Source organism: Rattus norvegicus, chromosome 8 (assembly GCF_036323735.1).
Source record: "Rattus norvegicus strain BN/NHsdMcwi chromosome 8, GRCr8, whole genome shotgun sequence".
Lineage (NCBI taxonomy): Eukaryota > Metazoa > Chordata > Mammalia > Rodentia > Muridae > Rattus > Rattus norvegicus.
This window is the reverse complement of record NC_086026.1, coordinates 98301669-98316924: the sequence shown is the minus strand read 5'-3', so window position 1 is coordinate 98316924 and position 15256 is coordinate 98301669. Positions and strand designations below refer to the sequence as shown.

General features: G+C 42.3%; 1 protein-coding gene across 11 annotated transcripts in view; it reads left to right on the top strand.

Annotated features, from left to right (window-relative positions):
* The first annotated feature begins 1512 nt into the window (after window positions 1–1512).
* Syncrip (synaptotagmin binding, cytoplasmic RNA interacting protein) overlaps window positions 1513–15256 on the top strand; it is a 33055-nt gene continuing 19311 nt past the window's right edge. For 3 of the 11 annotated variants that reach the window (NM_001395650.1, NM_001395649.1, NM_001395651.1), the window contains exons 1-6: window positions 1539–2045; window positions 3342–3501; window positions 4199–4317; window positions 4437–4544; window positions 6793–6906; window positions 7005–7181. In NM_001395650.1, the coding sequence (NP_001382579.1) occupies window positions 3354–3501; window positions 4199–4317; window positions 4437–4544; window positions 6793–6906; window positions 7005–7181 (666 nt within the window). In that variant the 5' untranslated portion in view covers window positions 1539–2045; window positions 3342–3353. The other 8 variants (XM_063265796.1, XM_063265795.1, XM_006243514.4 and 5 more) reach the window with 7 other exon arrangements.

Sequence of the window (15256 nt, the reverse complement as noted above, 5' to 3'; positions counted from 1 at the left end):
CACACTTAGATAATTAAATCTTTTAAAACATGCAAGGAAAAAAAAAGGTCCAAAACATGAAAGGAATTTAGGTCAGAGATGAAGAGGAGAGGTTTCAATTGGAAAATTCTTGACATTGCCTAGGGAGCAGCACTTTTAAAGGAGCTCTTGTATTCAGGGATCATTAAATAAGAACTGTGTCAAAGTTTTCCCCTTGTTTAATCTACCGTCTATTACCATTTTGGTTGTTTTTCATTGATATCATTATCCAGACTTTTGGGGTACAAACTACAATATTTTGCTGAATTAATCAAATACCATAGCAGGGATATGTTTCGTAGTAAGGGATTTAGGTGGTGGATAGCCAGAGCCGTATTAAACAGATTTTGGGTAGACAGTACTTCAGAAATATTTCCTATTTGGTCCACTTGTCAACAGAAAAAAAAAAGCCCTATTTTATGTATTTAGGCACTTTGTACTGTTTATTTAACTTTCCTTGGACTACTGGCTTGTTATTACAGCATAAATCTATGTTAGATTTTTTAGAAACAGTAGCTTTCTCAATATATGTATGTATATATATGTATGTATATGTATGTATTCTTTTTTGCAAACAGGATGTTATTTTACATTACAGCTGCTCTGCATAAAATTAGTATCCATATCGCCTGAGACACAAACGCCTTTGTCTTGTCTTTCTTGTCCCTAGTAAATGGTTACAAAGGAAATGTCACTTCACAGAACATTTAATTGCCAAGATGCTTGAAAAGAAACACATTTTCCTCATAGTTGTCCTAATCACGCAGCTTTCTGCTGCTTCAAGTTGTTCAAAGTGTGCCAGGAGGAGCACTTAACCGCTTAAAAGGCCAGGGACAGAAACGGAATATTGCACAATCCAACACCACCGGGCCGGTTAAGCTTCCAAATCTGGCCTCGGTGTCATCCCCGGGTGGGAGGAACTGGGATTTCCTCGCGAACCCGCGGCGCCCCTCCCTTTGCCCAGGGTATTCGTGGAAGCCGAGGACGGCGCGCGCCGGGCCGCGGGATGCCCCATTGTCCAGCGGCGGAAGCCGGGGCTCCCCGGGGTGACTCCCGAACTCGAGCCCCGCCACCCGGTGGCCCCGAGTTCCGCCATCCCCCGTGCAGCTCCCCTCCCCCGCAGCCCCATTGTCTGCCTCGCCTCGCCCCGCCCCGGGGGACACGTGCGCCTGCAGCTTCTCGAGCGCCCAGGGCGCGGGGCGGCGGTGGCAGCCTGGGCAGAGCGGTCAGCCAGCGCCGGGCACCCTCGGAGCCCCGACTCGCCGTGGGGAGGTGGGGGCGGGGAGGACGGGGTGGGGAGATGCTTGTCTCCTGACAAAGAAGGAGTGGGACACACAGCCAGCCGGCAGCCCCGCCCGCGGAGCGCGAGGGAGTGTCCGCACAGAGGGCGGGTCTCCCATTCACTCGGCCCCTCACGGTCGCCGCGGCGGAAGGGCGGGGTCTCTCCCCCCCCTACCAGCACCTAGGGGCGGGGCGAGAGGCGGGGCCCACGGGCGCGCGTCCTGAGGCGTCGGCTGCGTCGTCACGTCAGCGCGGGAGAGAGAAAGAGCGACTCGGCAGGGACTGGGGACGGGCCGAGAGAGCTAGCGAGGGAGGGCGTGAGCCAGAGAGCCAGCGAGGAGAAGGGCGGCCACTCGTGCTTGAGCGGCCGCGGACGGGAGTGGGAAAGCTGGGGGAGGAGGTGCAGGGAAGGAAGGACGAAGACCGAGAGGACAGGGCGGCCCACGGCCGGCAGAGGTGGCAAGGGGAGAAGGAGGAGCTGTAGGAGGGCAGGGGCTGAGGGAGTGAGTGAGAGAAGCGGACGCGCCAGGGAGGGGAGGGAAGGGGGGTCACGCGGGGGCGCGCGCGCGCACTGGGAGCGCGCTCGGAGGCGAGTGGAACTGGATCGGGTTTGCTGCCAGCGGCGTGAGCTTCGGCCGCCATTTTACAACAGCTCCACTCGCGCCGGACACAGGGAGCAGCGAGCACGCGTTCCCCGCCACCCGACCCGGTCGGACAGGATTCCTCGGCCCCAGCCCCGCGGGGAGGTAACGACGGCCGGCACACGGGTGTTGGGGAGGGGGGAGCTCCGTGACATTTTGGAGGGTGCTTGGGGGAGGGCGGCGCGGGGAGAAACCGGCTTTTCTGGAAAATGGATTCCAAGGGGGAGAAGAGCACGTTGGCCGGGGCTGCGAGAGAGTAGGCCGCGGTCGCGCCGCCACTTCCTCCTCTCCATGTGCTGCCGGGTCTGGGCTTTGTCTGCGGCGCTCCGGGAGGAGGCGCCTCGGCAGCCCCGTGGCCCGAGCGGATCGCGAGCGGCGGCGGACTTGGTGCTGTCGTGGCCGGCGGCGCGGGAGTGGGCGGAGAGGCGCGGGTGCTGTCCCGCGACCGGCCGGCGGGCTTGGGCGGTGCTCGGCTCCCGCGGGCGTGTGCTTGGCGGCGGAACGCCCTCCCGGCGCGGGCTGTCGGCCTCGGCGCCGCAGCCACTGCACCGAGGGGTGCGGGAGGCTGGGGGTCGCGGGCGCACGGGAGCGCCCGGGGCGGAGAGCCATGTGTCACGGCGGAGACGGCGGCGCTGGGGGGCGGGGAGAGCCCGTGGCCTGGCGCCGCCGCGGCCTCGCTTTTGAGGGGCGAGATGTGCGGCTGCAGTGTTCGGGGGGCTCGGACCCCGATTGCGGGTTGATGTTGGGAGGCGGTCATGACGGTCTTGGCCTGGTACTCGGTGGGTTTCCGTTGAAGGAAGTTGTAGGACATTTGAAGGCGCAGAGCACGTGTTTCTAATGGGCTCCTGGCGGCTGCAGTGGCGTTGCTGCCGCTCCGGGTGCGGAGTCGGGGGCGGGCTTTGGGGTGTGGGGGTGAAGGGTGGAGGAATTGGGTGGTGGGAAGGTGGCTTGTGTGAGCGCTTTGTTCTTCGCTGGCTGTTGTTACTGATCTATAAGCGGCAGGCGGGAAAAGCGCACTTTCTGGTTTACCTTGGAGAGAGACAAGCCCAGCGTTGCTTGCTTCACACACCTTATTCTCCGTTTTGGAAGTGCTGCGTGTGGCAGGCTGGGCCGGTCGCTGTGCTGATTGGGCTTCATTTGTAATAAGGTTTTTCTCAGTGAGTGTTAGTTAGCAGGTGAAGTGAGGGGTGGTGCTCAGGAAGAAAATAGTGAATCGGTCCTTCTGTACCCCGGGCTCCACAGTCTGGCTTGTCAGGCGATAGTGACTTTAAGGTTTCTTTCAAGGGAGGCTCAGGCTGACTGGTTGTAGTCAAGTGGAAGAGAAAGTAAAGATTGGGACTGTCATTGTCCTCTATTCTGTTTGAAGATCCTAGTTTAATTTTGCTTATTGCGTTTGAACAGATCTCTGGAAACATGGCTACAGAACATGTTAATGGAAATGGTACTGAAGAGCCCATGGATACTACTTCAGCAGTTATCCATTCAGAAAATTTTCAGACATTGCTTGATGCTGGTTTACCACAGAAAGTTGCTGAAAAACTAGATGAAATTTACGTTGCAGGTAAGAACTAACACTTGCAAAATTACATTATGAAATTTTTCTATTGGATTTCTGACTTTGAGCTAAAATAGCAACTTTTTGTGGTTTCCAATAAACGTGGGAACTGGAGCTTGGCCTTGTTCTGATAGTTGGTTAATTTAGGTTTGAGGTAGAGTGTAGAGGGAGGGATGAAATGAGGGGATAGACCTCCCTAGGGGAAGGCTGTCTGGCCTGATGGATAAGTATATGATAGTAGCAACAGCTGCTGAATGTTGAGAGCAGCCCACGTGACTTTTTGAGGTATTTTTATAGCATGATTCTTGTTTAATAACTTGGTAACTCTAGGCTAGTTCTCTTGTCTTTCTCGGTGTGGTGGCTCCTTTTTTCTAGTGGTACTTGACATTGAGGAGAGGTTCAGTTGTTAGGCTTGGTGTTTTGTTGGTTGACTTTAGGATTTGTAGGCTTATATATTTACTGTAGAAATATTGAGTGTTCAGGACTACTCGAACACAAAACAGGATGTAAAATAGGTTGACTCCTTCTGTGGTTGAGAGGACTTATGGCTAAAGTAGGTGTTTCATTATGTAGAGGAGGGGAGGATAAGGAGGGTAGGTAGAACCATTGTCATATGTGTACCTGTATGGGTAAATACAGGACTCTGAAGAAATAGTTTAGAAAATTTAAAAGATGATAACTCACTAAACTTTTTCTTCTCCAGGGCTAGTTGCACATAGTGATTTAGATGAGAGAGCTATCGAAGCTTTAAAAGAGTTCAATGAAGACGGCGCATTGGCAGTGCTTCAACAGTTCAAAGACAGTGATCTCTCTCATGTTCAGGTATGTTAATTTAATGTCAGTGTAGAAAGAATTAAAAATGAATATTTTTGATGTGTTCATTTAAATTTATTAGATATAAACATACTAATGTTAAATATGAATTGGAAATTTCTTTACAGAACAAAAGTGCCTTTTTATGTGGAGTCATGAAGACTTACAGGCAGAGAGAGAAACAAGGGACCAAAGTAGCAGACTCTAGTAAAGGACCAGATGAGGCGAAGATTAAGGTATGCTTTTAAAACTTTCTGCAGCTTTACAACCCTCCCAGTTATTTAAGAGCTTTGTCAAATGTTCCTGAAGTGTGCCCGGGTACATATATTTCTAAGGTTATTCCTGAAGTGCGCGCGCGCCGCGCGCGCACACACACACACACACACACACACACACACACACACACACACACACACGCATGTGTATTTCTAAGGTTATTGTCTTCTAATGAGTACACTTTGAAAAAAAAGATTGACTGTGTCCACTTTTGGTTTTTGAAAATCACTGCAGTTTGTCTGGCTACTACTGTTCCAACCTGTGTGTGCTGTCACTTACAAAAGTGTAAGAAACATTTAAAGAGGTGGTTAAGTCTAAATGTTTACAGATTACTGATCAACAAAACTGGGAGCAGATTGGCTGGCTGCTTTTTTTTTCCCTTTAGGAGGGCAGGGTCCCAATGAATTTAGAATTTAGTATTGTTTCTTTTATTGGGTTATGAAGGACAGTTATTTCTAAAACCAAGTTTGGTAAGCAAGGACAATGGGTTGGGAGTGAAAGTTTCTTTTGTTGCAGGTTGGTTGTTTTTAAGGTCCTAGAAGATTAAATGGCCTCATTTAGGTAGTGTTCTTGGTGAGTTAGGTGTAGTTCAAAGAGTATAGTTTATATTAGTTTTTAGATTTTAGTAATGTACCACTTCTTTAGGCAAGAGCTATGGTTTAAGAAAAGCAGTTGCTAAGAAGGGCATAAATGTGTGGTATTATACCTCTATTGGAAAAGGAAGCCTAGATCATGTGGACAAGATTGGAGTATGATGTTGTTTGTCAACAGTGTGAGTTTTTACAAAGGATTGTGAACGAATTGAATTTAGGTTCCCAATAAAAATGGGGTTTATAGTCTGTATTGCAATTATGCCAGTGCGATTGGGGAATTATTAATTTCTGAAGAGTTGTGTTTGGATTTGAACTTAGAGCCTCAATGCTTTTAACCACTGAGGCATTTCTCCAGCCCTTCCTTCATAAGAGTTATACCTTTGAGTAAATTTGAGTAATGAAAAAGCCATTTAGATCATACAGTTTTTTGTGAAACTTTGTTAAACGTTTATGAATACCTTTAAAATTGATATATTTTTATAAGTCAGGTTTTTGGGGGGGATAAATTACATCAAGGAAGCATCCTATACATCGTTCCCACAATTTCATATGTAATGCTGTTTGAGTAAAAAAAAAATTTTTGGGAGATTGAGGTGACTTAACATTTTGATAAGTTTTATCTTATGGTCCTTATTTTGAATTGTTAACTAGTTAATAAAATAGTTTTGTTACTTAGAGAACTTTCCTCGTTGATACAGAAGCGGACTTTTGGGCTTATTTGGCTAAACAGGTTACACATGTCCTTTTTGTCACTTTTACCTGTAATAACGGATGAAGAAAAACCCCTAATTGAGTAAAATGAGTTATAAGTTTTAACAAGTTGAGGGAGATAAAAGTTCTATGATTGTAGTTTCTTACTGTTTTTCAAAATCATTTTGGCTGCTTTTCTTCTGAATGAGCCATGCTATTTGTGGTACACAACACTTTGACAGCAAATAATAGAAAAGCTTTTCATATAGCCTTCCAAGTTTATAGACGTGATTTAAGGGGTGGAGGTGACAAAATGCCCACAAATGGTATTGTGTGTCTTTGGGTGGGTTAAGAGTTTATTGGGTAAGAAATACAGAGTTCAATAGTAATCAAATTGTTGCATTTTTAATGAGGTATACTTGTGCGCCCCCCCCGCCCCCCCAGTGTGTATGTGGTATGTGTCTGTGTTTTGAGACCAGTTTCTCAGTGTAGCCCTGTCCTGGAACTCTGTCTTTGTAAACCAGGCTGGCCTTGAACTCAGAGAGATCCCATGGCCTCTGCTTATTGAGTGCTGGGATTAAAGCCATGCCTGCTTTAAATGAGGTTTCTCTTAGCAGACTCAATATATATATATATATCTTAGAAGTTGCTGGTGGGTCGATTTTAATTTTTATTGCTCAGTAATTAATTGGCCAATAACAATGATATGCACAGGATTCTGAAATTTTGATTGTAGGTTACATGAAAGGGAGAATGTTTTTTTTTAATTGGATATTTTATGTAAAAAGGGAGAATTCTAAAACAGATCTTACTCATTTGTATGGAGCAATGTTGCTAAGATTGGTAATATTTGAATGGGATTGACTTAATTACTAAAAATCTGTATTTTAAATGAAGCATTAACAACATTTTGAACTTTTTAAAGGCACTTTTGGAAAGAACAGGCTACACTCTTGATGTGACTACAGGTCAGAGGAAGTATGGGGGGCCACCTCCAGATTCTGTTTATTCAGGTCAGCAGCCTTCTGTTGGCACTGAGGTAAAGAACCTTAAACTTACACCATTTGTAGTAAAAAAAAATACAGCTCTAGTTTCTAAAGAATTGTCCATGATTGTGAATTCATATTTAATTTTCAGATATTTGTGGGGAAGATCCCCAGAGATCTGTTTGAAGATGAGCTTGTTCCATTGTTTGAGAAAGCTGGACCTATATGGGATCTTCGTTTAATGATGGATCCACTTACTGGTCTCAACAGAGGTTATGCCTTTGTCACTTTTTGTACAAAAGAAGCAGCACAAGAGGCTGTTAAACTGGTAAGTTTTTTGTTTTTTTCTTCTCCTTTTTCTCTAGGCTTAATGTCAGTTTTTGCTTAATGTGTTTTATCTGGTGGTTTTTGAAGTGCCGTGTTTTCCTGTGTATATGCATTATAGAAGGGGTATTTGATAAGATTCAGAATCTGTAGATGGTACGGAATTTCTAGTTTGTGCTTCTGGCTTTGGATAGCTCTGGGTAAAATTAAAGGAATATGAGAATTTTTCTTAGACCACATTTTTCCTTCATCACAAATTCACAAAACACCCATTTATTTTAAATAAGTAAATAAATAAGACAGCTCTTAGAAACACTGGCTGTTCTTCCCGAGGCCCCACACTCAACTCTTGAGTACCCACAGGGCAACTCAAAACCATCTGAAACTCTAGTTCTTGGGGATTTGATGCCCCCTTCTGGTGACGCCAGGCATGCATGTGGTGTACAAGTATGTGGACCAAACACCCATACACTTAAAATAAAAAGACAGTACAGTTAAAATTCACAGAAGATACCAGGATGATATATTCTAAGTAGCAACATAAAGGTTTTTTTTTTTTTTTTTTGGTTCTTTTTTTCGGAGTTGGGGACAGAACCCAGGGCCTTGCGCTTCCTAGGTAAGCGCTCTACCACTGAGCTAAATCCCCAGCCTCATAAAGTATTTTTTTTGTGAGCGGGAATGTTTGATTTAAAAACAAGCAGATGTTTGGTGAGAACCTAAATTTCCTAACATTTAAAAATGTATAAAATTATGAAATATTTAACAGAATTTTTTTCTTTTAATTCTTTGAATCAAAAAGATTGAGCCAGGGTGTAGTAGCTCTGAATTTCTGTACTGAGGCATGAGGACTGTCATGATTGAGGCCCCTGTGGTGTGGTGGCGAGAAACCCAATAGGAATATACAGTAGGAAAGAAACACACCCCAATAGCAACAGCAGTAATTGAAGAAATAAAAGCTATTAACTTGAGAGCAAGCAAGGGAGTGTACACCTGAGGAATTGCAGGGAGGGAAAGGGAAGTGATGTAACTAAGAATTATAAAAAAGTTTAAGATCCAGGTATCAGTTAAACTTCAGGACTGTGTTGCTTTTTTTGTTTGTAGCTCTGGCCTACTTGACGTTATAGGTAGGCCAGGGTTATAACTTCTTGAGATCTTCCTATCTCTTCTTCCACAGACCTGATTGTATCATTTCTTAGGACAACTCACTATGACAGATGCTTGTTAAATTTGGCTTTTTAATGGAATCTAAACAAATTTAAAGTCTTCAGGTTGATTTCTCCTGAAAAAAAAAATTTTTTTTTTTTCGGAGCTGAGGACCGAACCCAGGGCCTTGTGCTTGCTAGGCAAGTGCTCTACCACTGAGCTAAACCCCAACCCTTCTGAAATATTTTAAAGAGAATAAAATAGGTTATTTGTGGTTAAAACAGTTTTCTGAGGGTTTTTTTGTTTTTTGTTTTTGTTTTGGGTACTGAGTCTTATTATGTAGCTGTGGCTGCCTTGGAACTCAGAGAACCACCTGCTGTAGTAGTCCTATGAACTAAATGAATACACCACTATGCTTTTATTTAGTCTTATTTTTGAAATCGGGGATGTTTATAGTCATTTTTCAGTTTTGACAATACCTGTATACAAGATATAACTGTATTTATTCCCCACCCCCTTTCCATTCCCTGTTTCATACCCTTTTTTCTCACTGACTCCCTTCTCCCCACTTAGGGTAAACACGAGTAGGAGGTTATTTTCTGGACAACTTAGTGGTTACACCACTGAAGAAAATGACTTCTCTCTTCAGTATAGCAGCTATTAACTTTCAAATCCTCCTCAGGGAAGAGTGGGATCTCCTGAGTCCTCCCTCATCCTTGATGGCATGTTAAAGGGCCCAGTCTTGTACAGGTAGCCTCAGATCTTATATGTCTATGACTGCAGAGGATATGCCATTTCCAGAAGTCCATGCTTCCTAACACTCCTCCCAGTTTCCCACTCTGACAGTCTTTCATCTCCCAATTCTCTACTACTTCCCCCAAGCCTTGGTGAGGGGATACTATGAACCATTTAGAACCAAGCAGTGGATAGTCACTTATTCTCAGCAGTTTGACCAGTTAGGAGTCCTCTGCATTATGTGTCATCCTCTGCTATAAGAAGTGTTTCTATTCCCAAGGTTGAGAGCAACACTTGTTTTTGGGTATAAACATACATGTTTAGGGGGCCTGGAGAGATGACTGAACACAAGCAAATATGTTGTTGTGGAGGATCCCAATTTAGTTCCCAGGACCTGGTGCAGGAGCTCACCATCTCCTGTAACTGGCTTCTGGGGGATCCCATACCATCTTCTGGCCTCTTTGGATGTGTGTACTCAACATAATCAAAAGAAAAAAAAAAAGAACAAAACAAAATTTAAGAAACCTGTAAATGTTTAGAAGTCAGTTTTATTAAATATCTATTAGCAAAATATTAGCAGGTAGTTAACACCTCTTGGTCTGCCTATGACCTCCCCAATCATAGGCAGTTGATCAAGTTGTACAGTATTAGACCCGTATACTTTTCCATGGAGGTGGCCTCATACCCAATTAGAAAGTGGTTAGTTCTGTCACCACAACTTTCTGCAGTCTTTAGTACCATACCCTAATAGCATAGCATACCTATCCTAATACTCTGAAAAATTGTAAAGTAGAACTTTAGGATCTTTTGTAGCATAACCTTGAACTTGCTGTGTATTCCTAATTTATTCCGACTCGACCTCTCAAGAATACCACGACTGGTTGAAATAAAAAACTTTTGTAGACCTTGTCTTTCTGATTTTCAGATCTGGTATGCTCACCACCATTTTTAAATAAGACTGCAAGGAGAAAAATAAGTATATTTTGGAGTTCACTATTGCTTGAGTCTCTGCCCTGTCCTAATGAATATAATTGAATGTGTAGGATTGACATTAAGAAAGTATGTTTCTTTACACATATATTTATATGTAAATATATACTCTATATAAATATATACAGTATATATTATATTTTATCTTAGCTTCCCTCTTTAAAAGAATGCTTCTGTTTAAGAGGGCATATGATACAGCTCTGCCATTCATTGGTAGTCTGGCAATCTTTGAGCTGTCAAAAGTTTACTTTCGTCAGTTGAGGTGAAATGAAGGGCTATAGAAATAATTTAGATTATCTTTCTAGGGCTAGGATGACAGCATTGTGACCCAGTGTTGCTATACCAGCATGAAGATTTTAAATTCAGATCCCCAGCACTCATGTAAAAGGCAGGCTTGGTGTTAAACTTGAGTAACTCAAGCCCTGGGGGATGGGAACAATGAATCTATTTAGCTCATTTGCCAGTTATTTCTAGTCCATGAGCTCCATACAGGTTCACTGAGAAATCTAGTCTCAAAAGAAAAGATTAGAATTGATAAAGGAAGATACCCAGTATCAACTAGACTGCATGCCCACTGTATATATGTATACACAACACACTAAAAAAATCATGTGCTTGAGGTATAAAAATAACACCACTTTTGCTAGGTAGCAAAAAAGTAGCTTAAAAAGTTTTTTTTTTACATGTATGGGTGTTTTTCCTGCATGTAAATCTGTACCACTTGTGTGCCTGGTGCCGGTGGAGGCCAGAAGAGGGTGTCGGATCCCCTGGAACTGGAGTTAACAGAGGATTGAGAGCTGCCAGGTGGGTGCTGGGAGTAGAACCTTGGGTCATCTAGAAGAGAAGTTGGTGCTCTGAATCACTGAGCCATTTCTCTAGCCCCTAAAGAAACAAACATCAACAACAAAAAAACACCCTCAAACCATCAAAAGTTGGAATAGTAATATAAATGAAGACAAAGAGCCATCTTACTGAAGAAAAGCTAATAGAGAATTTTAGTGATTGATCTCAGATTCAACTTCTTCTGTAAAAGAGCGTTTTTCTTGCTTGTATGTATGTGGGTTGTGTGTTTGTCTGGTATCGGGAGGTCAGAAGAGGTGGTCTGATCCTGTGAAACTGAGTTACAGGTAGCTGTGAACTACCATGTAGGGACTTAAACTGGTTCATCTGCAGAAAGTAGTGGTGCTCTCAACTGTTTTAACAGGCTTGCTTTCCATTCCTGTAGACGACTGTTCATACTCTCCCTTCTAGATGAAGTCAAGAAGACACAGAACAAGAATAAATAGCAACAGCATATTATAACCTTCTGTTTAACATGATTTCGAGCACCAATGAATAGGCTGTGATGTTTTAGTTTAGACAACTTAATGGTTTAACAGTCCAATCTAGGTTTTTTTTTTTTTTTTTTTTCTTTTTTTCGGAGCTGGGGATCGAACCCAGGGCCTTGCGCTTCCTAGGTAAGCGCTCTACCACTGAGCTAAATCCCCAGCCCCTAACAGTCCAATCTAAAATTGCATTATTATGTTTTACTTATGTATAGGTTTTGCATACATCATGTATTAATAACTATGTATTTTAACTCTAATGTAGAAATTTAATGTAGATGATCATGTAGCCCTTTTTTTTAAATTTTCTTTTTTATTTGGAGCTGGGGACCAAACCCAGGGCCTTGCGCTTCCTAGGCAAGTGCTCTACCACTGAGCTAAATCCCCAACCCCCAATGTAGTCTTTTTGATTGGTTTATGAATTCTCATTCTTTTTCTGTTTTTTTTCCTCCATCTTTATTAAATTGGGTATTTCCTATTTACATTTCATTTCAATTGTTATTCCCTTTCCCGGTTTCCAGGCCAACATCCCCCTAACCCCTCCCACGAACTTGCATTCTTAACCTTTCCATGTTTCTAGGTTTTTCTGTTTATGATTTAGGGTCCTCCCCCCCCCCCCATTCTTTTTTTTTCCCGGAGCTGGGGACCGAACCCAGGGCCTTGCGCTTGCTAGGCAAGCTCTCTACCACTGAGCCAAATCCCCAACCCCATGATTTAGGTTCTTAAATGGGTACAATGTTTTATTTCTGGATAGACTTTGTAGTTTAGTGCTTTTTTTTTTTTTTTCTTTTGGTTCTTTTTTTTCCGGAGTTGGGGACCGAACCCAGGGCCTTGCGCTTCCTAGGCAAGCGCTCTACCACTGAGCTAAATCCCCAGCCCCAGTTTAGTGCTTTTTAAAAGTTACTTTAGGGGTCTCTTAAATTTGTGGGAATGGCTTGGATATATTGCCCTTTTTTATATATTTTATAAGTATATATGTATATATGTATATACACATATATAAGTATGTATCTGTACATATATGTATACATATATACATGCATAAGTATACATAGAATATATATGTTCTGGAACTGGACAGTGTGAACAATCCTGTGGACCTGGGGTATTGAACCTGTGTTTTCTGCCAGAACAGCTAGTATGTGCTTAACTGCTGAGCCATCTTCTTTTTTTTATTTTCCTTTTTCTTTTTTTCGGAGCTGGGGACTGAACCCAGGGCCTTGCGCTTCCTGGGCAAGAGCTCTACCACTGAGCTAAATCCCCAACCCCTGAGCCATCTTCTATCCCATTTAAAAACTTGTAATTTTTTTTTTTTATGGGTGTTTCGTTGGCATGTATTCTGTGTAGCCCATGCTGTACCCTTGGAGATGAAGATTAGCTGCCATGTGGATACTGGGAATTGAACCCTGATCCTCTGGAAGAGCAACTGATGCTCTTAACTGATGAGCTTAAATGATATTTCCAGAATTTAGTGTGCAGTTTATCTGAATATGGAAAGAAGTTGAATGAGTAATGAGTAATCTGTGAGACCTTATAGTTTACTGACTTAGCTTTAGTGTTATACTAGGTTTATCTGGCTGCCTACCATAAACCAGGCACAACAATTTAAGCAGATAGTAAATACATAAAGTTACCCTACCAGGTAGCCTAGTTGCCTGAATTATATAGTTAGGTAATGTAGAAGATCTCAGATAATTTTTTTTCCCCCCCGGAGCTGGGGACCGAACCCAGGACCTTGCGCTTGCTACAAGCACTCTACCACTGAGCTAAATCCCCAACCCCTCTCAGATAATATTTTTATTTCTAGAATCAAATTTTTTTTAAACTGGATTGGTGGGTATGTATGCAGCACATGGCATGACATTTGTGTTCATAGAGGATTTTTTTGAGACAGTGTAGTAATGTAGCTATATCTAGCCTGAAACTGCCACCCTCTGTCCCCACTTTGTAAATTATCTCAATTAAAACAGTGCCACTGTGTAGTTTCTGGGTGAATAAACATAAGTCTTATAATTTTTTTATACCAGAATATTAATTTATGAATAACTTGGGATGATTTTCTAGTTTTCACTTGGAATAATTTTAAATGTTGTAGGGCTTAGAAGTAAATTAATGGATGATATTTTCACTCTTACATCTCTGAGATACTTGAGTACAAAATTTTGGATTGTCAAAAAACAGGAAATAGGGTTGGGACTGTAACTCAGGAGATAAGAGTGCTTGCCTAGAATTCATAAAATCTTTGTTTTAATAGTACATAAACCACCTATAATCCTAGCACTGGGAGGAAGAGGCAGAAGGAACAGAAGTTAGAGGTTGTCTTTGTTTAACAGCTTTGGATATGTGAGACAAAAAACAACAGAGCCAGAACCCAGGGATTGGAAATATGCCTTAGCTGTTAAGAGCACTTACTGTGTTCACAGAGGACCTGGGTTTTGTTTATAATACCCATGTAGTGGCTCACCACCATCTGTAACTCCAGTTCAAGGAGGTCCAAGACCCTTTTCTGACTCCTGGTGTTACCATGCACATAAACACACCCCAAACTCTTGTACATATAAAATAAATACACCCTTATCCCGGTAACAACAGAAGAAGCAGAACTTAGAAACCAAAACCAGGAAAGTGGACGGGCAAGTGTGTATGTTGTTCTGTGTTGCTGATTTGGAGCCAGTGGATGGTGGCTTCAGGGTCTATGACAGTTCTCCAGTGGGAAAATATCCTGGTGAAAAAATACTAATAGCATCCGTGTTAACACTAATAGATGTCTGCTCCCATATTGACAATGACTTTTATAGTATTGACTTTTTGGGTCCTTTAGACACTCAAACCCCTTACCTTACCTTGCCTTACCTTACCTTTGTGTTGTGTCTAGTGGTGTATAATTGAAGCATGCAGAGGCCAAGGATCTTGCTGTGAAATTTGTGTTATGTTACAGTATCCTGTTTCTTTTTTTTTTTTTTTAAGATTTATTTTATTTATTATATATAAGTACACTGTAGCTGTCTTCAGATACACCAGAAGAGGGCATCGGATCTCTTTACAGATGGTTGTGAGCCACCATGTGGTTGCTGGGAATTGAACTCATGACCTCTGGAAGAACAGTCGGGTGTTCTTAACCACTGAGCCATCTCTCCAGCCCCAGTATCCTGTTTCAAACACAAGCATTATACATAAAATACATCATGTGTGTGTACTGCCATCATGTATATATACATGTATATATATGTATACATGTGTATAGCCATTTTAATGAGTGCAGCTGGGAAAATAGATCCATGAAATACTTTACTAGCAAGTTCGAAAATAGTTAAAATTACTAAATTGTTTTGAGTATACAGTTTTTATTTATTAAGTTTAAGCACATATAGCACAGTATTTTGTTGACAATCACTGCCTCCTGTTTTCCTTCCTTGCTGGTCTACTTCCTTTCTGTTAATAGTTCCCTTTCTGCTTTCTTGTTACATGTGTTAAGTTGTCATGTGTTAGCATGACAATTTATAGTACAGATTATAAATTGTTGACTTTAGAGTATTTATGTGGACAACTGAAGTGCAAGCAAATGGGGTGAAAGATGCAGGAGTAGTGTAAAAGGATAGTTCAGTTGGGTTAGGTTTGGTAGATGAGGCTTGAGAAGGATTGAGTAGCACAATGAAGGAAATAGGGATAATTGTAATCTTCTGTACCAAGTGACAGAAGGTGGTTGCTTATAAAACTGCAAAGCTCTTTATATATATATATATATATATATATATATATATATATACATATATATATATATATACACATATATATATATTTTTTTTTTTTTTTGAGCCTTGGAGTGGGTAGCATGACAATGAATGGTTGAATAATGGAAAGAACTTAAGTTGGAATGAAAAGAACT